Source organism: Trachurus japonicus, chromosome 16, assembly GCF_045865225.1.
Source record: "Trachurus japonicus isolate A0001 chromosome 16, Traja_1.0".
NCBI classification, from domain to species: Eukaryota; Metazoa; Chordata; class Actinopteri; order Carangiformes; family Carangidae; genus Trachurus; species Trachurus japonicus.
Window position 1 is genome coordinate 11,285,269 of NC_140922.1, and position 26,019 is coordinate 11,311,287.

At 44.6% G+C, this 26,019-nt stretch overlaps 1 protein-coding gene across 3 annotated transcripts in view; it reads left to right on the forward strand.

Annotated features, from left to right (window-relative positions):
* The first annotated feature begins 11,958 nt into the window (after positions 1 to 11,958).
* The window catches only part of adamtsl4 (ADAMTS-like 4), a 33,772-nt gene continuing 19,711 nt past the window's right edge, over positions 11,959 to 26,019 (forward strand). For 2 of the 3 annotated variants that reach the window (XM_085801370.1, XM_085801372.1), the window contains exons 1-4: positions 11,959 to 12,154; positions 13,752 to 13,815; positions 16,786 to 17,438; positions 18,743 to 19,472. In XM_085801370.1, coding sequence (XP_085657496.1) covers positions 12,126 to 12,154; positions 13,752 to 13,815; positions 16,786 to 17,438; positions 18,743 to 19,472 — 1,476 coding nt within the window. In that variant the 5' untranslated portion in view covers positions 11,959 to 12,125. The remainder of the gene's footprint in view (positions 12,155 to 13,751; positions 13,816 to 16,785; positions 17,439 to 18,742; positions 19,473 to 26,019) is intronic. The other variant, XM_085801371.1, reaches the window with a different exon arrangement.

Genomic DNA, 26,019 nt, shown 5'->3' on the forward strand with positions numbered 1-26,019 from the left:
AAATCTGGCGACTAGAAAGCACAGAAGAGTTTAAGGTTGTTTTAAGATCGCTATCGGTCTAGTATAAGCATTACTCAGCTACAGATGCAATTTGTTCACTAAAAGCCATTAAATATGCAAACGTCCTGCTTATGTAAGCTTGTGTCATGATATCAGAATGGAAAACCAAGGCATACCTTTAAAAGACTGGAAGAAAGGGAGGATACAGAGGGGGATTTGACTAAAATAGGAGAGGGAACAGCCGTGTCAGGGCTGTGTGTTTTCATGTGTGTTTAGTGGAAACAGCCAAGTCAAGGTAAAGGTCAAAGGGATTGGAAGTTTTTCCTTTTTAATTGAGAGAGGGCAGCAGGATGGAAAAGACATCAGTCACAACAGTGACACAGAGGGTGAGGAAGGTGTCGGCTCTGAGAGAATAAACTGAGTCCACTGGACAAAAGGAAACACTCTGACAAAGCTGATTGTGAAAGAGTTGGTGTGGGTCGTGTGTTTACTTGTTCCGGAGTTAATTCAGTCAGCCGGAGAGGAAAGGTGAGGCAGGTTCGTGATGAAGCATCCGCCGTTAGTTACACTCAGGTCACCGTGGTCAAAATATTTCAGTCAAGCCCAAATTTGAAGCCAAGTCAGTGGGATCGGTGTTTCAAACCTGAGATATAGTCGTTGAGCAGATATTAAGTTGTCATACGTTCACCCCAGTACAAAAAATGTATTCCCACTTTGTTGTCTTGGTTCAGTTGTAGCATGGTGTTGAGATAATGTCTGAAATTTCAAATATTTCACGTGACTCACCAGAGTTTCCAACCTGTGGGGACCATAGAGAGTTTTCATGGCAATCCATCAGATAGCTATTAAGATATTTCAGTCTGGACCAAAGGGGTGGGGCAATATGTGATGCTCAAAAAACCTAATGGTAACATGTGTGTCCAGAAACAATGTCCCTGTCACGCTTTGATAATCCACACGCCTCACAGTTTTCAGTGGAAGAGAATTTCTCCCACTAAAAAGTGTTGTAGGTGTGGATTATCACTCAGACACTTGAGTCTGGACTGAGATCTTGGTGTTGAATTTTTAATATGTAGACAGCCACATAAATAATATTCAGCTCACTTCTGCTATGTTGCAGCAACAGCAGAAGTTACTTAGAAACACAGGAAAGTAAAACTAAAACCATATTTCCTGCGAGAAAGGAGGTTCTTTGAATTTCAATGAACTGACCCTTTAATAGAAAAACTCTGAGAATGAGAATGAGTTTCTTACATTATTCTTGATATTATTATCACTAAGGCAATTAGTCAGTTGACAGAAAATTGACTCAGTGGATAATGGATGGATTATCTTTGTCATTAAGCTCCCAAAAATAACCTGGTGTGGACCTCTCAAAAACAAACATGTGCTGGTGTTTACTGAATATATTTGGTGAGAAGGAACAAGACATTTGAAAACTTCACATTTATATAGATTGATAAAAATTATTACAGATGAAATGTAGATTAAATTGGAATAAAAAATAGAAAAACTTTATTGTCTACTTTTTGCAGTGGCAAAAATATGATGTTAGTGGTGGTCAATGTGTAACTCTGCTGCGATTTCTATAAAGTTCGTACAAAATGTGGAGGTAAATTAAGCCGGAGGAAGTTCAGAGCTGCTGCCAGCCGTCATTGCACAGTAGTTGCATCGTGATGACACAGACCATTAGCTCCAGTAAACACTCCAGAAATCTTTACTGAACAGATAACAATATCATTCTTCCTTCACCCTCCTCAATAGCCCACTGCACCCACCCTCCGCCCGACTATCTCTTCCGTGCTGCACACACACACACACACACACTCACTCGCACACAAAGCAATCTGTCATCTGGAGTCGCGCAGAGTTCATAGGAAATTATTTTTAGCTAAAGGGGTTTACTTAAACACAGAGCTGCTGTTGGGGCAGTCACAGAAGCTTTTTACTCCAGTATATAGTGAGACAGTGAGGAGAATTAATTTAGGGAGGAACAGATGGACACCTAGAGCAGGATATGAGAAGAATAAAGTTAAAGGCCCTGAAAACCCATTTTCTCAATCAGCTTCTTATGAGTTATAGGGCTCTGCATCAAGACACTATTTTCTCCTGAGGAAATTTCTGGTTTGAAGTGGGCCGGTCACAGCTGGAAAAAAAAAGGGTGTTTAGCATTTCAATCACAATCTGTTCAGTTCAGTCAGTGTCAAATAGTGCTGCAACTGCCAATTATTATTATTTGCAATATTCATTATTTTCTCTCTAGACTTCTCCTCAGTACTTTCACATTTAGAATAAGCAACAGCAGGGAAAAATGTAAAAAAGAAAAAGTAGATTTTTTTCCCACAGCCCAAAGGGATGTTTTTCAAATGTTTGTTTATCCGACCTGAAGAGTCCAAAGAGATTTGATTAGTGTTTCATATCATGAAGAAAAACATAAACTCCTCACATCTGAAAAGCTTTAACGTGAAGATGCTGAATTATCTTGCTGGTGGAGTCTTCAGGGTTGGTGCAGGCCTTTGCAGGAGGTTTGTTTGAGTTTTTGACTGTTAAAGTCTGAAGGAATGAAATCTGACGTTCGTTTTACTTTTTGTTTTTGCATATGTGGAATGTCGGCTTTATAGAAATAGATTATCGCCGCGGTGACGAACGGTTCAGAAATGACGGTGGCCGCACAAAACTGGTCAGGGAAAAATATTTCCATTCCATTTTTGGGAGCCGAACAGTGATTGTGAAGTGGCAGATTTTGAGATTGCTGTTGTCCTGGAAGTCAAGTTTTCCTGGAGGGAGGCAGGGTGACGGTGACCCAGGCAGGGCGGCAGAGTCTCGCAGGAGGAAGGGGAAGATAAACCGGCTGCTCTGTAGTATTGTTCTCCTGGTATCACTGAAAAGCTGTCAGCCTGACTGATTGAAGGCTGAACCTCCCAGAATAGGCCCTGCGAGGCCGGGCTGCCTTTCCCTTCCACCATGTTATAAATAACCCCTCCTCTGTGTGTGTGCGTGTGTGTGTGTGTGTGCGTGTGTGTGTGTGCGTGCCCTGTGCTCATGCATTTTATGTGTGTGTGTTTTAGAGAGGGGGCAAGAAACAAAGAATGTGTGTGAGCAAAGAGAAAGAAATGTGATCGCCACCAAGGCAGCCTCAGAAAGTGAAGCCACTGAAAACAATAACAGGAGGTCTGTGAGTCTTGAAACCAAACAGTGACAGGGACCTGGCGCTTAAGACCCTTCACTGACCTCTTCTTCACACACACACACACACACACACACACATTGATTTGGCCTCTCCAACATGCCTGCAGTAATCGAGCCTCTCCCTCCAATTTCCAAGCTGCATATGAGTCCAACTCGTGAAGTCCGTACTGTTTAGATAGGGACTGTTAATGAGCACCTGAGGGAATATCACTGGCTCATTTGGACATCATTGTTGACTCTGTTCGACAGGTGTGCCAGGGTTAAATGTTTTTCATGCAAATACATGACAGCACTGCAGCGCAAGCGCACACATAAAAACACACCGCAAAGCGTTACTCAGAAGGGTGGGGATGTATTTACTTGTGTATCATGTTGTGCAACAATCAAACAAAACAAAAAAAAATCTTTCCTTTGACTCTAAGACAGCAGAATATAGTCGTCAGAAAGCTTTCTTCTCTGACTCCAAAACCTCAGCCCACCCGCACTGCCTGGCCGAACAGGCTGGGCTCCTATTCCCTTTCAGCAGTTCCCTCTCTCTCTCTCCCTCTTTTCCTCGCTTTCACTCTTCTGGGTCCTGTAACTCAGCTCGGTCTCAACCCTCCAAAAAAGGTTTCTGGGTATGTTTCTGCTTATTTGATCTGGCTGCTCTCTGAACCCGTCAGCCAGTCTCTGCTCTAATCCGCCAGTGTGCAGTTCACGCCTTTCATGTAGACGTCTGCGCGCTCTTGGCTTTAGATTCGTTTAAAAGTAATGGATGCGCGCACTCATGCTGAGATGGCGGCTCTGCCAGGCCGGTGGAAGTCGCTCCCACAAAGACACACAGATAACCCATAACTCAGCACAGTAGTGTACAGTCCCAGCTTGGCCTCAGCCTGCTACCAAGTATGTCTGCTATGCTCAACACACTGCTGACCTGATTTTCTATCCCGCTCTGATGAGAGCAGGATACCTAGAGAGGAGAGGGAGCAGACAGAGGCCGGAGAAAGAAGCTTTCTCCAATCAAAACGCCCGCCTGAAAGAGGCATTTGGTTTATTGTTCTAGCCAACCTGTTGAGTCGCTCTCACAAGGGAGGAGTTTATGGGTTCGGGGGAAGGTCAGAGGTCATGTTGACTCTCAGGCCAGTTTAGTAAGCGAGGGGAATAAAACAAGCCCTCAGTAAATTTACAAATATTTACCGTCACCGTCCTCCCTCCCGCAGCAGCTCACTGTAAATTCCCTTTTTGTTTTTTTTTCGAGGAGCAGTGAGGAAAGGAAAAGCTTTGGAAGGCAAGCATCAGTTTTGAATTTTCTTCCATGACTTTGTGCCAACCCATGTGGAAGACGCCCCTGCTCTGATATCCTACACTAACGCTAGTGTTGTTTCGAACTTACTGGACTCTAAAGAACAGAGGAAGGGAAAAAAAACAAGAGAGGCAGTAAACAAAAACTGACAGAATACCTGAGGGTGGGATATAAATCTAGACCCAATGACTTCCAAGTTACAAGTCAACCATTGAAAACTGAAAACAGATAGCTGCAAGTTGATTTATTTTTGCTTATGTAACAAAAAACACAACATTTTGGACACAAGGGAAGTCAAAATGATTGGATATTTACTGGGAGGTTGGAGGTATGGTCATCCATCACTGCACAGTCATTAGACAGATTTTATGGGATAAGATAACATTTACTGTAGACGGTTGGTTCAAATGGATTTTTTGCAATAAAAATTCAACAGTATATCCAAGTAATTAAAAACAAAATAGCTTCTTTTGCGGCTCTTCTGAAGCTGAGTTTCTAACAGATGGTATTCATTCAGAAATTCAGCTCTACATGATCTACCGTGCGCACAACATGACCAGTATAAACTTTCACTCACTCCCTCGTCCTCGTCCCGGTGTGCTCTGCAGAATCTGGTGAAGCCTTAGGGAGTAAGTGGAGGAGAAGCTGACCTCAGACCACGACCTCAGGTTGTTTTCAAGATTCCTGCCTTTGGACGGTAACTTAAACCTGGCTGAGGGAAGGAGAGATGGACCGCTCAGTTCATACAAGGCTGAAGGAGGAGAGTGCACGGCCAAAGCTTTGACGTGGCTTTGATGAGGCTCAGGTTCATGTTCAAATATGTTGCAGGGGGAAACTCTACACGCTTTTTCATATGTGATCGCCCTTATTCTCACATTCACTGAGCCTGTTTGTGACACAAAACTATTTATCTGTACGGTAGAATTATGATTTTGTATTTCCAACATATTTTAAGATTGTTTTTTGGCCATTTCATGCCTTTATTGTGATAGAGAGATACAGCAGGAAATCAGGGGAGAGAGGGGGTGTATGACAAACAGCAAAGGGCCATGAATTGGATTCAAACCTGTGCTGCTGTGGTTTGGACCGAGCCTGTGTGGTATGCACTCTACGGGGTGAGCCCCTGATTTCCAACATCTTTAAACTTAAATATGTGTGGCTAAGTTTGATCCTGTTTTAATTCAGACATATTGTGTTTGGGCTGCAGATAGAGTACAGATGGATAAGGAAAAAGATGATTTTAAAGTGAATGTTATTCATATGACCCAATGCATTAAAGAAACAGTTCAACATTTTTGGGAAATAGACTAATGTACTTTCTTGAATGATTTTGTGATTGATATCACTCTTATATTTGGTGGATAAATCTAAAGCTACTGTTTTTCTGTTTCTCTTTGATAAGGAGCAAACTCCCCGTATTGTTTTGACCTCACATCATATTGAGGGAGAGCTGTTTCTATTGAGGCTGAATTATAATTCAAGCATGGCTGCCCGCTGTCAAAAAGGCCCTCGACTGCCCAGGGGCCCTGTACTTTCATCTTGTTTCATTTGTTATGTGACAGTTTGATTAAATGTAAATTTGTGTGGGAATATGCAACACCCAGGCACACTATCAACTGGACTGATTGGGGCCTCTCTCAGAGTGCTGCATTATTAGTCAGTCTTGCGTCTCTGTTGTGCAGATCTGGGGGCCCCTTCACTCATCTGTTTGGTTGAAGTCATAGTACATTTGTATCATGGGTCTTTCACAGTGGATTAATCTGGTCAGGACTTATAAATAATTGGTAAATAAAGAGAAAGGACATACCAAGGGATTTTATATCAATGAATGTCTAGAGAGACATTTTAAAATGTCTGGTAAGGTCTTGAAACAATTTTCAGTAGTAGGACTCGCCGTTGCTTTCCAGTTTTCTTCTATCTCAAAGCATCTGGACTGCAATGTTAAGTATTATTGGTAGTAGTAGTAGTTGTGGTTCAGTTCCTTTGGCTTCTTCTTTGGAGCACATGTCAGGACAGGACAGCAGCAAAGTAGCTGATAATGATTTCAAGTGCTGTGTTTACCTGCCAAAATATATTTATGATGAAGTCTTGTTTGTCATTGGTGTTGAACAAAGTAAATTGATTCCACTCTGACACTTCTTCAGTCCACGTGGAGCTATATATCATCCATCCCATCCCTAAAGCCATATTATATGGCCATATTATATGGCTTTAGGGATGGGATGGATGATAAGTACGGATAAGTGACGGTTGGTTAGTCCATGACTCTGGTCCAGACTCAAATACTTCAACAACTAAGGGATGGATCACCATGAAATTTCGAGCAGACAGTAATGGATTCCAGAGGATGAAGCCCGTTGACTTTGTTGACCCCTTGACCTGTACTCCAGTGCTACCAACAGGTCAATGCTTGCAGTTAATCACTTAAAATGTATTTATATCCACAAGATGGATCAGCAAAGATTTTGGCACAGCTATTCATGTCCCAACAGAGAAGGTCAAGATATGAAATTATGTGTCCAATTCTTTGGTTTATCCATTTATAAAAGATAAAAGTGGCTGTAGACTGGAAAACTCGGGAGAACAAAAACGTTTCTGTGTCAAATTTAGCACAGTAATCTAGAAGTAATGACAATAGATTGCTGATTGCAATTAGATCTGCCATCAGTGACCAAGATCTTCATGAATAAACCAGGCAGGAATTCAACTGAAATGCAGGCCGCGATACAACACTCAGTAGTCTATAACCAATCGAGCAGAAACATACCGAAGCTCTTATTACCCAGCTGCGTCGTTCCGCTCTATCTCCTGGGACCCAGTGTGTCCTGTGCCAAGCCATACCATACATGCCCATTCACACAGACTTAAATCTTGTTGTTTGTTGTGGTTGTGTGTACATATGTGGCACAGTGGCTTCTCTGAATGAGCCACAATTGTTCTTTGTGTGCATAATTGGAACAAGGTTATTTCAGCAGTTTCGTCAGCCAATTAGGGTCCAACTGAGCTGACCTCTCTCTCTCCCTCCCTCCCTCTCACGTCCCTGTTTCACCAGCCACACTGTAACTCCTCATTAGAGCACGCTGACCGTCTATCAACTCATCTCCCTCTAACCTTCCTCAGCTTTTACAGTTTTCTCCTTATTCTCTCTCAAAATGATTTTCCATCGGAGGTTCATCGATGGCTCCTATTCGGGACTGGGTGTTTATGAATTCTCAGACGCTGAATTTAAATTAAATTTATGTCAGTGGAAAAGTTATTTGTGTTTGTGCTGTCAGCCACATACAGACCAGACTGTAAGGATGTCAGCTGTTTTCTTCTTTGGCTCTCTGTACCATTTCCAGAGGACACACGCCCTGCTTTGATCCAGACCCTGGCACAGGATTGGAGGAATGGAGCAAATATTGACTCCATCTGAGCCAGACAAATCGCTCCCCCTTCCTGCGTTCTTTCTCTCTCGCTCTCCTTTACACTTGCTCAGTTCCCGTTTAATCTGCCATTACCTCTTTCTCTCAAATTCCCTTTCATCCCCTCTCCGCTGCTGCCTTTCTTTTCACTCCCTTTGTGTGCCCGTCTGTCAGTCTCTCTCTCTCTTCCTCTCTACCCTTCTCCCGGCTTCTCAGGCTGTCAGTACCGATAGGTCAGGCTTCTCCTCCTCCTCCTCCTCTCCGCTGAATTAGATGCCTTCACAGAGATGAATCCACTGAGTTGAAAATCTCAGTGTAAAACCCAGTTTCGATTTCAAATTATCCACATATTGAATTGTTTGCCACTGCCTCAAGCCTTGACCATAAGTCTACATCTCTGTGAAGAGTGAAGACTTTCTTGAAGGCCTGTGCCAACATATTTTCATGTTATATTCATATGTGCTGCAGCCGGCCCGGCTGCCTCATCTCTAAAGCCAGACAGAAACGGAAAAAGTCCAGCCTTAGTATTTAAAGACGGCCTTTCACCTTTTGGCTACAGCTGGTCAATAAATACATTGTCTGCTCCTGTTTTTATGTGCATTTTCAGTTTACGCTCTAAAAAACCTGTCTGAGAACACCACAAATTCAGGGAAGAGATTGAAAAATAACTAGTAAGTTAGGTATAGATAATAATTTTAATGGGCACTGCCCTTAAGATATGGATTTAGTGTAGTTATAGTTTTGGATATATTGGATGAGCCACAATCGCCACATTATACTAAAACTTTTACATCACACTTTTGTGTCACAAAGATTCATTTAAATATATCTCCAAACCTATGTAGAAAGTGGTGTTGTGGGCACCAGCAGGTCATAAAGAGAAGCTGGTGCAAGTCTCAATAACAAGCAGCATGGACCTGTGTATCAAGCGTACATGTCAGTTAAGCAAGGTGTACATCCAAATGTAAAAAGAAATGTAATGTAAACATTTTTCCCCTGGGCTGCTGAAATGTCTGCACAAACTTTCATGGCAGTCCATCTCAGAGTTGTTGAGACGTTTCAGTCAGAACCTTTGGACTGACCGACAAACCAACCAACAACAGATGATTACATACATCTTTGCTGACACTTGCTTCAGCCCCCCGTCTCTGTGCGAGGGAGAGGTGAACTCCTCTGTCACCATCTGAAAATGCTGAATGATAACCATCAGACAGGTCTTCATACCGTTGAAGTCACTCTGTCTTGCTGCCTCCATCACAGCCGCCTGCAGTGGTCTAACCCTGAACCCCGACCCTCTGCTGGTCTGAAGAAGCCTGGAGGCCTCATTAACTTAAACAATAAAAGGGGTTGGGGGCCTACTGTGTCTGAGCCTGAGGCCGGGGTCCGTGTGTGTGTGTGCCTTCTGGAAGAAGGGTGTGTGCGTCCATGCTAGAAGTTTTTCAAGTGATTTATCGCCCCCACAGGGGCCAGCCACTCTGATCTGCAGCGTTATTACTCAGATCAGCCATCCGAGACAAATAACAGATCTACCACGACATACAGACCTCCCTGGACACACACACACACAAACACACACCACATCTATGTTTTGTGGTGACTACTTGATACAGACATTTTGTTAATCAGCGTTCTGCGGTCGGTGGTGCATGTCCACAGGCCAACATGCAACTTATTGCATCTCAAGGATCCAGAGAGAGAGAAAGAAAGAGGGATAGAGAACAGAGGAGAAGAAAGGGACAGATAGAGAGAAACAGAGAGGGAGGGAGGAGGGAGCGCTAAAAGTGGTCACGGACCACTGGTGGTCATGGCAATGACCTCTGGCTAATTGTAGTTACTGATAGACATGCTGCTTAGAAGTACCGAGATATCCATTTCACTAATCACACACGAAACACGCCCTGAGCTACCGCACATGTGTCTGTGTATGTGCACTATCACGGGGGGAATCCACCCTGTTCATTCCTGGTACGCTTTTGACATTAACTTTTTTATTTTGACAGATCAGATCTTAAGCCTCTTCTGTAATGTGGTTAAGTCTAAGTTGTTGGCTCGCAGGGCGCTTTGAAGTCGCTAATCTCCGTCACCATCACTGTGCCCATGCTGCAGGATGCCTGTCCAAGAAAAGCAGCGGCCCGGCCCTGGGACATCTCAGGCCCTGGGTGTGTTAATATGTGTTAGACCATAACTCACTGCGTACTCTCCCTCCCTTCCACTCATCGTGTCTCTCTCACATTTCCACCATCTCACCTCTCCTCCCTCAGTGGCAACAGGGTGGGAAATATGAAGCAAGATGTTTGAGAACAAGTTTGGAAATTACGCTGTTTTGTCAATGAGCTCGTAGGATCGGCCGTAAACACTGTTTTAAGTATCACATTAGTTAAACTGTCCCTCCTTTCTTTGACTCCTGTATCAACCCTCAACCCTCTTCTCTTCTTGTTTTCCTATGATAAGTACAATGGGGGGGTGTTTTTTGTTTTTTGGCTGCTCATGCATGTGGTGGGTCCTCAAGGGACTTAAACCACAAATTCATATAAACCAGACCCAGAGTACAGCACATCATTTTTTTTTTAAACAACTCTACAAATAGTCACAGAAAGATAAAGCAAACCAAATCGCATAACTCTTGTAAACGATCATAACAAGTTCCTAAATTATATTTTAGAAAGAAAAGCACACGCCATCTGTCTTGTGTGTTTTTCCCACACAATGTTACAGACTTAAACGCATCAAAATCAAATAACCACTTCAATTTTTGTCATTTGTCTACAAGAATACTTCCTGTTTTTAAAAACCGACAGTCAGATGGGACGCTCTCTCTCATACGGTCTATTTCCATCTGTAATGTCACTGCATCTGTCAGCCTCAATAGACGGAGGATGAACACCAGCTCTTAACTGGAGATAAGCACAACAAGTGAGACTTCTGTTCCTGTTGGTGGCCTTCAGTTCAGCTCTGCTACACCACAAGTCCTGTGTTTGTGTCTGTGTATCAGCCTCCTCTAAAAGAACTGAGTTAACACACTTGTACAACCATAGAGAACTTTTCATTTATCTGCTCCTGTTTGATCAGCACGTTAAGTTAGAGAAGACTATGCTAACGTAATGGGACGGTTTGTGAATTACAACCAAATAAACATAGTAAACAAATCGGCATGAAGCCCTTTTCACATGACTGATGGAGACCACACACACACACACACACACACACACACACACACACACACACACATCATTCCCGCTCAGAAGTGGCCCGTCTCTGGGGTGCACTTACTCCAGCTCTCCAAATTGGTGGAGCATGTCTGGCTTCAAGTGTTCAACAGTGATTAAACAGTCATGAGAAAACACAGCACATGTTTATATCATATAAAAATATCTTCTGCTTTGGAAATACACTCACTCTCACACACACATACACATACGCACTGCCAGTGAGTCAAAAGTCATATTTCATCCTTGCAGAAGAATATCTAAACTATTTTCCCACTTTGAACTTGTGTCAGTAACTTTGTCATAGAACAATTCATGTTTGTATTGGCACAATAGGTTCCCCAGCAAAGTGTCCCTGCTGCAGATGCTGCCAGCTCAGGGCCGTTTCCGACAATGAGTAGATCATTACTACTGATCAGTGTGACCTAGTACAATGGAGCATTCTTATGTTGGATTGTGCAACTAAGAAAGCGGCTCTGAGAGTTATTATAGCTTAGTCAGGGCCCATAGTGGGGTGTGTATGTGTGTGTGAGAGAGAGAGAGGGAAAGGGAGAGAGAGTGTGTGTGTGAGAGAGAGAGGGGCACTGGGAGTGTATGTTTATACGTGTGAAAGAGAGAGAGAGAGTTGTGTAATCTGTCCATTTTGTGTCTCCTGTCTCCTCTGTCTCTCTCCCTCTCTCTCCCCTGGCCCCCTGGCTGCCAGGCGTCACACCAGTTTATAATAAGGACCCAGAAAAGAAAGAAAAAAAAAAGTTGTCGAGTGAACGAGACTGAGAGAGAAAGAGAGAGAGAGGAGAGAGAGGGAGAGAAAAAAAAACTGAACCCTTCCCACTCTCCAAAAAATCACGGGGAGTGACTGTGACAGGAGGAAGGGGACAGAAAGAGAGGGAGCAGCAGAGCAATAAGAGTAAGAAGCTTCTCAGGACGTCATCCCCCTTTCTTTAAGGGCTGCGCGGACTTAGACGGACCACTAAACTGGACTGATAATCAATATCTGTGATCGATCGCGGAGTGAGAAGTGTTGTTGGAGACTCCTGGTCCTGGATGAGCATGCGGCTCAGTTTACTGCTCAGGTAAAAAAAACAAAAACAAAAAAAAACACTTTTGACTTGTGCAGCTGCAACCTGTCGCTTCTCTCAGTCTGCTTGTACACAACAGCCCCCCGGGGGGGGAAGTTTGCATCCTCCTTTGAGCGAGCAGGGAGTTAACGTTGCCTGCGGTAGAAGATTTAACCTAAATCAAAATAAGTTGTTTTTGTTTTGCGGGTGAAGTTTTTCAGTTTTTACGCACGACGCCTCTTCAGTGCGCGCTGGCCGCTGTGCAGGATATATGATAGGAATTTACCCGAAGGCATCTGGATTTAGGTTAAAACCCTCTATTTCTCCTCAGGGTGGATTTTTTTTAGGGAGATTTCCCCGTGCTTGCATAGCTCTCACTCCCTCTGACTCTCTCTCTCTCTCCCTGTCGCCGCGACTCGGAGTTTATTCTACAATGTGCCACTGTAGCGGCCAGAGAAACGTGGACCCGGGTAGGGGGTCGTTACTTCGGCCTGAGCGGCTCTGTTGTGTCGGACTGTGCGGGACCTTTGTCTGTGTTTTTCGGGGGTAATTGTGTAGTCTGGTGTGGGGAAGGTTCCAGAGACCACGGCGGTGCACCACACTGGGAAGAAGGGACCAATTACTCTGACTACATGTGGCTTGCGGACTGGTGATTGCGGCGATGGTTTTGGTTCTCGTTGAGAGCTGCGCTGAAATGTCCATCTTAGCGAGTCGTTCAGGATCGTGTTCGGGCTATTTCCTTGGCAGATGCACAGATTCCACTTGTTTCCAGTGCACTTGTCTCCACTGTTTTCTAGCAGAGTTTGAGAAATTGCGGACAAACTAACTAATTCAAGAAAACTCAGGAGACAAGTTGATTTTCTGTTTGAACAAGTGCGTTTTTCACACTCTAGTTGAAAAATAGGACTGAATAAGGATCAATAAATGGTCAAATCTACTTGTTCAGCCTCTTACTCACTGCACACTCAACTCACACGTCTCCTAATGTAGTTTCATGTCAAATTCAAGGTCTAAACCAAAATTAAAGAGGCCATGTAACACCAAGTCCTTAAACCACCTCCTTTGAACACCAAACCTCAAATAAACCTCACAGAACAAGATGATTTTTGGATGTTGTGACTGATTTCTCCTGGAGTGTGGCTGTGTGTGTGTGCGTGTGTGTTAAAACCACATCCTCAGGGTGTGTACAGTCCCAGAGAGAGGCATGCGGAGGGAAAACATGCTTGCTGTTTAAACCCATTAGTTTGTTAGCACCTCTCAGGCCTCCCCAGATTGATTGAGATGTTTGCCTGTGAACCCTGAAGGGAAAAAGAAACTTTTGTTCACCCCCGTCTAAGCCCAGAAGCCACCTGTAGTGAGAAATAAAGTGGAATAATTGGTTGCTTAAAGTACAGTTACTGGAACATTTGATAGGGTGTTCACTCAACACCTTTTAACTGGCTTCAAATAAATGTAGGGAAGCGGTTCGAGAAAGTTAACGAAAATCTGTGCGAGTTCACACAGCAAACACTGATTTAACTTTTAGATTGTGGAACAGTTATTACATGAAAGAGCTTATTCAACCGTATGATTTATGAAACCCTGTGAATCTGCCACTTCTTCCTCTCTCCAGGCTCTATGTGCTGTGGGGCTTTGTGGTGGTCACGACCTCCGTGACCAAGGCTGCCAAGAGGAAGGTGAGTCATTAGCTCATCATAAGTCTCAGACAATGGCATCACTATAGAGGGGTGAAAGGTGATCCCAATTAAAGGATAGAGTCACATTTTTTTCCCCAGTCTCCCTTAAAATAATACTCCCATGCCGTGTATGCACATCGGAAGAGTTATTGGTCACTGACACTGACTGAAAGGACATTTTACGAACATGATTTGAATATTAACTCTACAGCAGCGACATGTAAGGAACTTAGTCCTCGTATTAACTTCAGATGAGCATCTGAATACACTTTTGTCATCATGGGTCACATCACCTTTTTATGAGCTCAGATAAACAGCCCCGTTTTCAGCTGTTCCAATGCAATTACCAGATAATCCAATTAAGCATTTTAAATGGCTCATCTAGCCTAAAGCAGCTGTATCTGTTGTTTTTAATAATGATGTACTAAGTAAAAACAGATAGTGATAATGTTGAAGGAGTTGCCTACAGTGATGAACCTAGAGATTCAACTATCATGGAGCTTCAGTTCTCCTCAGGTTCTTCACAGAGTTTCAGCTCATTGTTTATCTGTCCAACCTGCACAGCTCTAAAATCTCACAGTGCATCACCTGCCCAACACCGAACAGTGCACAGACACCGTTAGCGTTTAGCTGGTGAACATGGTGGGGCATTTTGCAGTTAAATATAACCTACAGGAGTTGGTAGAGACAGGGCCGTTGGTAGGAATTCTGGGCCCCTGAAAGAATACTAAAGTGGGCCCCTGCCCCCTGACTCTCCACTTTTTTTCTTAGTACGTATCATCATTTTTTATTTAGCCTACTTTGTCTTGATGCTAATGCAGCATTACTATGAGTATTAGTCAGGATCTTATGCAGAATAATTCAGTCATACAAAGATTAGACTACTGGGGGTTTTTGTGGGCCCCTAGAATTATCATCACCTTTCTCCCCTATACAACGGCCCTGGGTAGAGACCAAAATCAGAGCAAAAAAAAAAAAAGAATATTGAACTCATTCACCAAGTTGCCAAAACAACAGCTATCGATGGTTAAAGAAGATGAAGAAATTTCCCACCACCTTAAGTGGAACGCAGAAGAAGAAGAGGAAGGTGGGGTCCCTTAGTGTGGAGAGTAGGAAGTGACAGTGACTAATGACTCTTTCACTGAGCTGGAGAGGGCCCACAGTCACACCGGTGTGGTAATTTCCTCCAGAAATGCAGTGAGAGGGGAGCGGGTGTTTACAGCCACAGCCCAGACTGGTGGCGCATTGTCGCAGGAGTTTAACCAGTAGCTCCGGAGGTCGGCGGCGGCTGCTGCAGGGTCACTGCACGGAGCTCATTAATGGTCCCAGTTATGTGGCAGCTGTGTGTTTGATGTCACCCATTACGACAGACCCCACCTCCCCTTCACACACACACACTCGCACAAACATGTACACACTCGCACTCACACACGCACACACACGGTCATTAGGCCTGTCAGCCTTGACCCCCCTCATCTCTCACCTCTTTCTCTTCTCTTTTCTCCCACCCTCCCACCATTTTACCTCATACAGCGGCAGGAACTCTTTTAATCAGGTTGTGAACTGGACAATACAGTACCAGGGCACACACACACACACACACACACACACAAGTATGCCACTTACACCTGTCCTCTCCCTTCCATCCATGAACACTTTGTACAGTATGTTTACTTGAGCATTGCGTGCCATGTGCACACACACATGTACACGCTCAGAGAGAGAGGGGAGAGAAGTGGAGCACATATTTATGTATCGGTTCTTTCTGAATGGAAACTTTTGTTCAGCTCCCATGTTTGCTGGTCTGCCAACCAGGCCAGAGCTTCAGTTATGAAATGAGAGGAGAAACATTTATCTACGGCCACAGAGGAAGGCATCAAAGCCTGACCTGGCACCCACATACGTAAACTCACACACACATGTATGTACAAACACAAAACACACAGCCAAATTAGCCCTGATTATGTTGTTTGTGCCGTGCGTTCATACGACACCAACTCCAATGAGTTTATCCGTCTGCTCATAAGCTGCTGGCAGGTGACTGAGTCTCTCCTAAGCTCGAGTGAACTATGAAGAGTTCAGGATTTATATTTTGGCCTCAGAGGAAGGAAACTCACGAGACTTTAGCTCATCAGTGGACTCACTTACTGTGAAGAAATAAGTCCTTCCAGAGACTTTAGATTTTGCAGTTGCAACAGTTTTGCTAAGTTAAGTACTTCTTTAAAATGTTGCCAAGGCTCGCAGTTTTGACCTTTTGTACAGCGGAGTCAGGGTTACAGTCGATTCTCATTGATTTAATAACTTTCCTTACGACTTCATTCAGATGTAACACTTCTAAATAGTATAAAAAGGGTTAAAAACTGACTTTTAAATTGAACATTTTCTCAAAATGCAATAGAGAATACATTTTCCCCATCCTGGTGGATGTCAACAGAAGTTTAGATCCTGGATTGAACTTGGACATTTGGAAACCAAAAACTTTCATTTTATTTGTATATTTCTTTGTGGTATCTGACTGAATAAAGACGACAGATCTTTCAGCTAGACTTAGATTAGCTTCCAATATAAATTAACATATTGTTGTTTTGGGATGACAGGGACTGATGTGCAAAAATGCATCATATATAAACAAGTTCATGGAAACACAAAAAATATCATATAACATGTAAAATAATCAGAGCTGAAACAGTTGGTCTATTGTTGTTCTAAAATGATTTTCAGTCATTTATAATAACTTCTGAAACAAAGGGTTATGAGTTCCAGCTGCTTAAATGTGAATATATTCTGTTCTTCTTTGTCTCATATAATAACTAGAAATCTGTGGTAATACTAATCTATTTATCAAGAAAAAAATCAATAATGAAATGACTGATTTGGCTTTAGAAATGTTGTTTATTATTCAGATTTTTTTTTGGTGCAAAATCAAAAATCAAGCATCTCTCCTTCTCTGTAAATGTGTGTGTGTCCCAGGTGGCAGGCCGACGGTCCAGACAGGTGTTTGAGGCGGAGCCGGTGGAGGGGGTGTGGTCTGTGTGGGGGGAGTGGTCAGAATGCTCTCAAACCTGCGGCATCGGCATCTCACAGAGGAGCAGGAGGTGTTTAGCTCCTCCAGCCCCACAGTCTCCCCCCCTCTCTCACTCCCCTCCTAACTGGGCGGGGTATCTTCCCGGGGGCATTGGAGGTCCTGTCATCTCACCTGTGCGCCCCTTCTACCCTCCTCGTTACTCGGGGCAACACCCGCCTTATCGTTCCCCCCCAATCTCCGGCAGTCACAACCCAGGATTGTCTCTATTTCGGAATACGCCTACGGGCGGAGGAGGAGCAGCAGGAGGAGGGGGAGGAGGAGGAGGAGCTGGAGCTCCTGTTCCCGGACAGGCCAATCCAGGTCCTCCGTTTTACCAACCAGAATTCCCGCCAACCAATCAGGACCATGTGTCCGTTTACCGATCACCCTATCACCCTCCTTCACACGGCTACAATCAGCCGGGACGGATCATCAGGAGACCAACCAATCCAGGAGCAGTGAGGGGTGGAGGAGGAGGAGGAGGAGGAGGAGGAGGAGGAGGAGGAGGAGGGAGCAGACGGTCGGTCTCCAGCATCCGGGACAGTTTGACGGCGAGGAGGTGAGACTGGACAACTCAAAAAAAAACAACCCAACTTAAGCTTTTCACTTATTTATGAGAGTCAGTGTATATGATGGCCTGTAAATAAGTGGAAACAACACTAACATGACACCAAAGACACAGTGAGGTCCAACACTCTGACACCGTTTTCCCATTGTGGTCTCAGGCTTTTGGACTTCGCTGCATGTGTTGGGGTAAAGTTGACAAAAACAATCTCATCACAAGTTCCTTTTTGCAACCGGTCCAGAGCTTTCAGTCGCGTCACACCCTCTTTGTCAGCCGATGGAGTTGCCAAGTTGTGATCAGTGTGGATGTTTAACATTTCTACATTTCCATGATAAATGTGCTGCATCTGCTGCATCTACATCTGCAGAGAAAGACTGTGTGGTTTCATCAGAAACTCCAGGGCAGCTTCTGAATGGACCATGTGCTGAGGTTGTTTATGTCAACTTTGTCTCAATATTCTTGAGTTTGTTCCGAACAGTACCTATTTTTTGTCACAGAATTTATTCTATCTTTATCTAGACTGTTATGTTTATGTTTTTCCACAAATTTTAGCAAATACATCAATGACAGACATTTTTTAACTCTCAAATAATGATATCAGAATATTTTATTGGTGTTTTTAAGAGTCAGAAGACATGAGCAGTGATTAACTGATGTCTAGGTAATGGAAACTTTGCTTAGCTCTGCATCCTTGGCTTGACTTTTCCAGGAAAATGTCTCGTGCACACAGGAACTGAGTTTTGCTTTGCTGGCAGTAGCAACAGTGGCATGTTTGGGACAAATAAGAGGATGACAGTAACGAGGATGAGCAGCAATAGCCACCACATGTGAGCTGACAACGAACAGATTTGTAATTTCATCACAACACACAGAGAAAAACTAAAACGCTGTTCTCCAGCAGAGTAAAAGAAAATGCTGATTCCTCGGGGCAGCACTGGACTCACACACTTGGTATTGGTTTAGGTGCTATTAGTTACAGTGTTGACATTGTTTAAGCATTAAAGAGCGTTTGTTATGATGTTTTGAGTACTGGGAGTTGGAGGCATGCCTCTCTCTGCCTCTGGTATTTGCTGTGCTGTTGCATCATTACTTCTGGTCTTTGTCATACAGGCAGGCACCGCAGCACTCTGGGTTATCAAGATGTTGGACAACTTACAAGAGCTTCATCTTGACTTAATACTGTCTCTCTGTTTTCTCTGTTAGAGCTGCTCGCACTTTCTGCCCTTCTGTAAAAACGTCTCTCTAATATTCTCTGCTCCTGCTTCATTTTCTTTACCCTGTGTCTTTTTGTCTCGCAGGTCTTCCTCCATCCGTCCAGGTCAGTTCGGGTACGGCAGGGTCCCCTTCTCTTTGCCTCTGCACCGTCAGAACCGACAGGCTCGCCACACAGAGAACGGGACTGACACTGCAACACCAGCGTCTGGGCGAGGTGAGACCGAGGATGAGGCGGAGAGCAACAGGAGAGAGGAGGAGGAGAGAGGGAGTGATGGAGAAGACAGGGAGGTAGCGAGGAGAGAGGTGGAGCAGGAGGAGGAGAGGAATGTCGAGCAGGAGAGCACACCAGGCGAGGCGCCCACAACGACCACCACGACAACCCGCAAACCGCACCGCAGCGTCGACCGACCCTCGCACTCCCACACGGAGCACGTGCGGGGGAGAGAGCGAGTCCCGCCCTCTCACCCCTTCTCGCGCTCCTCGTCGCCGTCGGTGTCCAGCCGCCACCACCACTTCGACTGGCACTCGGTCACGGCTCCGCCTCCTCCCATCTCTCCCCTCTCGCGCCCAAACTCCCCCGCCATCGCCTCTCCGTTCTCCTCTCCTCTGCACCGCCCCGGCCCCGTGCACAGAGACAGGGAGCCCCACCTGAGCTTCAGCCCGCAGGCCCCGCCCACGGGCAACGTCTACCCTCTGCAGCACAGCCACGTCCCCCACCTGGGGGTCGAACCGGGCAGGGATGGAGGACGAGCAGCTCCTCAGGTCTACAGATGCTCTGGCCCGGAGAAGGAGTACCGCAAGTGCTTCTCACAGGTAAAATATTCCATCTATTAACCCCAGACCCCCCCCCCCCCACACACACACACACACACACACACATCTCCACTCCCTCCCTAATAACTCCAGTAATCCACCTCAGCTGTATTCAGCTGCATCTGTATTTAGCCTGCAGTTGTTCTTGATTTACATGCATGCCGCGTGTTGAAGGGAACGGTTACGCAGCTGTAAAACTAAGTAGTTGAAGGTCAGCGGAGTGTATTTGATAGGCAGATCATTCCCCAGCTCCAACACCAGTGGGTTGTCTGTGAGGGCTTGGATGGAAAATGCCTGCCCTTGCCTCTGCTACGACTCAGAGGTGTGTGTGTGTGTGTATGTGTGTGTGTCCTGGGTTACAACCAGAATACAGACCTCAGTTGTGAAGCAATACACGTGATTGTACTGAAGTGTGTATCCATGATTGCGCACATGTGAGTGTAGATATGTGCCATGTATGTGGATGTATGCATGCGTATATATGTGTGTGTGTGTGTGTGTGTGTGTGTGTGTGTGTGTGTGTGTGTGTGTGTGTGTGTGTGTGTGTGTGTACGTGTTGCCAAGAAAAGCAGCCACAGACACAGACGAGGCCGGTCGAGTCCGATGGGCCAAATCACCCTCAACACGCAGGTGAGAAACTGAGGGCGACCTCGCTGTAACTCAGGTTTCACTGACACAGGAATGCCACGCTTGATTTCACTCAATTAAATGAGAGATTGAGAGTGAACAAGGTGGACAGAGTTTTTAGAGGTTTTTCTAACCACACAGTGAGTTTTTAATGACCAAGTGTTTCCCTCTTAGATCATATCCACCATTTAGAATAATTAATATATCTGTGATATTACATTGTCTGTTGGTACGGTGAATATTTTAAAGCACATAAACCATGTTTAAGTGCACTTAATCAATTTGTGGGGTTGCACCTGTCCTGGAAAATGAGTGTGACACATTTCATCTATGTTAATCAAAATCAGATTCCTCAGCTCGGCATGCCGCACCGGACTAGCGTGCGTATTTTCCACCGTTTGCAGTGATCGCGTTAAGTCAACAACCAATCAATCAACTTTCCCTGGGGATTCAGGAAGACACACAACATTTGGAAAGTCACAAACTGAAGCTTGAATGTTTTACTTGTTCTCAACTGCAACCATAAAAAGGTTAACACCCGCACCTGTATTCAGCCGAGTGTTAACTAGTAATAAAAACTGACGCATGGTACCTGCGAAGGTCATGCATGACAGATGGAGGGTCATGGGTTAGATGAATGAATATCTTGTTTTATTTTTTCAAAGCTTCTACAGCTGCTTGTTTTTAGACAGTATATGATGATATTGAGTAAATTTAGTTTCTGCTGTGAAATGACAAAAACTACTTTAAAGAAAAACACGTTCTAATTCCCTAGTAAGTAAAATATGTTTTAAAATTAGTTATAAAACTCGATTATCAGAGATATTTGGCAGCGGTGTCATACATTTTCAGACAACACTTTGATCTACAAACAACACCACAAATATCCCTATTAGGCTTATCAGAGCGAAACAAACAAACATCAAAAAGCACTAAAAGCAGTGATGAGATTTTTCCTTCTAACTGTGGTTTTGTGTCAGATTTAATCACACAACAGACGCAGGAATGAAACAAAAACAGAAGGAAACCGATCCATAACCTCTTCAAAGATTTGATCATGGGGACAAAAATACCCAGAGGGACATGTGACCGGGTTATTTAAGCCAGCGGGCCGCTCATAGCAACACTGTCTTAAGAGAGAGTGTAGAGGGCGGTGATAAGATTGACGTTAGCGAATACCACAGACCCTTACACACACACGCACACACACACACACACAACTACAAACCTTCGCATTCTCACTCTCACACATCACGTCTGCAGCTTGCCTCTCATTGACTGGAAGTAGTCACTTGAATGCGGGGCCAGGTTGGCACTCTGGGGCTCTTGACTTTCCCTCTCTTTAGATCATTTGGCAGCCTCTCTTGTTGTCTTTCATCCCACCCACCGCCCCCCCTCCCCCTCCCCCTCCCCCTCCCTGTCTCTGCCCGACTTTGTGTGATAGTCCCCATGTTAAAACAGATTTAGTAGCTGGCAGAGCACATGCCCTCTGTGCGCCAGCAGCGCTAATAGCAGTCCTGTGACGGCTGAGCCTGACTCATTGGGTTACATATTTACCCAGCATTAACCTCCGCTTTAGACTTGTTTGCTGCTGCAGTTCAACATTGGTGCACACATTTTTTATAACTCTCATCGTTTGTTAGAAATAAAGTGCTAATGAATGCAAAACATTGTCCAGGCTTGTACCGACTGTATATTAGTTTGTGCATGTGTGTGTGTGGTTGAGGGAGTGAGCCAGACTGAGTGTGACACATCCTATTATCTATTAGGTGTGTTTGTCATAACACAGTGCGCCTGAGGCCCATCACAAGTGTGATTGGCTGTGTGTATGTGTGTGTTTTTACTGTTGCGTAGAGGCAAGTGGGGAACCAAGAGAGGGACAGAGGAAATGAGAAGGGCAAGAGGGGAAGAGTGTGTGTTTCTGTGTGTGTGTGTGTGGGAGAGAGCGAGGGAGAATATAAGTGGAGGGTGGCAAAGGAAGTGACGCAGTTAAGTAGTAGTGAAAGAGAGTACTGTTTTTAGAAAATCAGCACACAGTGGTGGGAGGCTGAGGTAAAGGGCAAAAGGTGGGTGGAGAGAAAAACAAAGAAGAAACAGAGATGAAGGCTGGCGAGGATTGTTCAGGTGTGTGTGAGAGCAGAGAGATGTGTCGGTGGAGCAGTAAATACAGAGAGATGGTTGGCAGCAGAAAGAGATAGAGCAGGACGGAGAGAGAAAGAAATCCTGCAGGAAAACAAGAGGAAGCTTGTGTCAGAGGAAGAGAGGGATTCATGGAAAAGTGTGTGTGTTTGAGAGAGTTTGTATATACTGTATGTGTGTGTGTGTGTGTGTGTGAGCGAGTGCAGAGTGTAACCAGAGGAGAAGTCATTCTGTCGGAGGGAGAGGGGAGGAAAAGGTGGAATTTGAGAAGAAGCTGCCTGAAACAAAAAGAAAAGAAGAAGCGACGCTCCAGCTTGAAACAGACGTTTTGCTCTTCTTTGCTTTTTCACTCTTCAAAGTCTTTCACCCCAAATTTGTGATGATTCTTTAAGCGCTCCCTGTCGCCTTATGGCTCCTCTCTCTCTCCCCCTCGCTGGGGTAAATATTTACCAGGAGTCACTAACAGTGCGTGCCGCTGCAACAGCGAGTGAGAGCAGATCAGAGGCCTGTGGATCTTAGATGTGGAAGCGGTTTACCACATGGCCTAATGAGATCGATACCAGCAGACACGAGGGCCTGATATCCACCGGGGACAGGGGAGACAAATCCCCCTCACATCCATGTTTATGGTGTCAGTTTGAGGTCAAGGCTTAAAAGTTTCTCAGAATATTGTCTCGTACTGTCCATCTGCCAAAATCCAGATGAGCGGATGGAAACGCTGATACGTTTGTTTGAGTTGCCTTCAGTTATTGTGGCGCCTTCACAGTCCTAATGACCAACAGCTTTCTTCTCACTCTGGATTTCACCCCACAGGCTGCACACAGCTCCAGCTAATCATTCGTTTCATTATCAATTCATCTGCATGATTGATTGATGTGCCATTTAATCCATGAAATATCAAAAACAGAGCTTAAAGTGTCCTCTTAAGATGTCTTATGTTGAGCCAAGAACTAAAATATTCAGTTTGCTTTGATCAGGGAGTGATTGACATTTCTCCACTACATTATGACAAAAGGAGTGTGGTGATTAACCAGTGATCAAAATAGATGCAGATTATTTCCCTGTCCTATAAAATGTTGGAGGCTGTTGGCCATGTGCAGCCTCAGAGGAAGACTTCAGGGCTGACCAAAGAGTTTCCATGCAAAACATTGTATTAGTTCAACTGATTTCATTGTCATTTGCTATTTTCCAGACAAATTGAGACATATTTAAATGCAGGCTGTATATTCACATACTGTTGAACTACTGTTGAAGAGTGCTAAACTCTTGCAGCCAAACTGTGAGGAGTTTGTGTTTGACCAAGCAGACACAGCGAACGTGGCTTCAGGCTGTTGCAGCCGGAGTCGGATGATCTAATCACAGTCTGTCAATACACAGGAATCACGACTCGGAGCACTGAGCCGCTCTCCTCAGCCTCAGTGACCATGTGCAGACGCTGCCACGCTCAATGTTGCTGCTCCCATGAAGCGACAAACAGGCCCAGATGTGTTGGGCTGTGGCACACACACACACACACACACACACACACACACACACACACACACACACACACACATAAATACTCGACCACATGCAACCAGCCAGAGTGGTCTGCGTTTTCTTTGCTTCATTACTTTAACAAGCAGCAGGTATCTGCTTTTCAACAAAAACAGGTACCTGTGCTCTTTAAAGTCTGTTCACATTAGCTCCTGTGCGCTCTGAGTTCCCTTCAAATCCGTCTTTCATGTTGCTTTTCATCCTTTTTGATCTTTCTTTTCACTCTCACTCCACCCCATTCGCCATTTGTCACTCTGCCTCTCTGTATAATTTTATCTTTATGTAAAAGGAACAGGTAAACATTTAGCTTATTCACTCTCGTCTGTGCAATAACTATGAACCCATCACCAGCTGCTCCTCGACTTAAGACTATAAACAGTTGGAAACAACTCGCATGGCTCTGTCCAAAGTTACATATCTGCCTAACAAGGCGTCTAAACATCAGAATTAATATGTTTATCTTGTTTGTTCAATCCATACAAAGACTTAAGATAACAAGATATGCAGAACTAACACTGAGATTATGAGGCAGATAATACAAGATGCCACAAGATCTGAAATAAACAAATATGCATTGTTAAAAAGATATGCTGAATAGAAAAGAAAACAGAATTTCTTATGCAATCGGTGTCACACAACAGATTTCACCATAGAAAAGACCCAAACCCCAAAAACCACACCTTACAAGAACCCAAGACCAAGTTGAAGTGTTTCATAACATCAGCAGCCTGAAGACAGAAAGAACGACCTCGTTTTGCAATTTCAGGTTTCCAGGCACAGGAAGCAGCATTTCACAGTAAAACTCCTTTTACGTAGTCCAGTGTGAATTTTGGGATCTGTTAGCAAAACACGAGTCCTGGGAACAAAAAGCAAAGCTGTTTACACTTCCTCATTCCGTCTGTCTCACGCCGATGTGTCATTATAAAAACACGTTAAATAAAGAGTCATCGCTGAGCGTGAAAACTGTGTGGTTAGTAGGAACCTGATGTGGGTAGAGCTGCTACATGGAAAGAGGAACATGGAAATATTGTCATTTTCAGTGCAAAGTTCTGGTTTCATTTATTGATCTTGTGGTTACAGTGTTTATCTACTGCTGCACTTTTCTTTTCCTTTCTCTCCTTTTCTTTTTCCTCTCATCACCTCCAGCACTTAAAGCTGTTTTAAATTTCAAACTCACATTTCTCTCTGAAAACAACAGCGAGGTATCTCTGTGTTCGTTTCGCACAGCACGGGGCCTCCTCCTCCTCCTCCTCCTCCTCCTCCTCCTCCTCCTCCTCCTCCTTCACTCGTTGCCTGTTGTTGATGGATGATCAGTGTTTCCTCTAGAGGACTTTCCCCCCCGGGGTCAAGGCTGAAGGCTGGGTGGTGCCCTGAAAAGCGCCGACACACGGCCTCAGTCACAAGATTAGCCGGAGGATGTCGATCTCAGAGGACAAACGCACACTTCACATTCACACACACGCATGCACATTAGCACACATCATGGATTTCTGTGCATTTCATACAATGATTAGTCCTGCCATGTGGACTGTGTTGATTTATGGCCGCAGGGGCCAAGCAGTCAGTTGTTTAGTCTGAGCAACGCTGCAGTAATGCTTCAGGAATGACCGGCCAGCCTTAACCTGTATGTGGTATTGAGGCGATGCGGCCAGCTGTGCAGGCACACACTTACTTAAGAGGATGGCTTGAGTATGGAGCCAGATGACAGCAACGTGTCACCAGGGCTTTCCCCACAGAAACACAGACTGTGGTGAAAAGTTCAAGCTTTTCCACCTCATCTGTTCCTCCTCAAAACTCGTCCGTCTTTTCTGGGTTGGTGTTTGTGCTTAACGTGTACGAGTTACCTCGGCTTGTATGTGTTTGTGTTTGTGCCCGAGGTCGTACCCAACACCCAGACTTTCTCTCTCTGTCTCCTCCCCCCTCCCTGGCTGTAAAACACATCTGTAAGCTCCACAGCTCCCGTACAAAAACAACGACTGCCCCTCTCTCACCAGCTGTATTCACTTTTCTTTCACCTGCTCTCAACTCGACGTCTTTCACTCTGTCAGTCTCCCGCCCAGAAGCTGCCAGTGTCTACGTCTTTCACTTCATGCTCATTTTTTTTGTTAACTTACACAGGTCTGCCTGTCTGTGGGCTCAACCTGCTCCCTCTCAGGCTCCTTAATAGTATTTAAGGAGTGATTTTGGCCAGCCTCAGTAACCACAGGGTGCAGATAAACTGTTTTGATTAGTTAGTTTAGTAGTT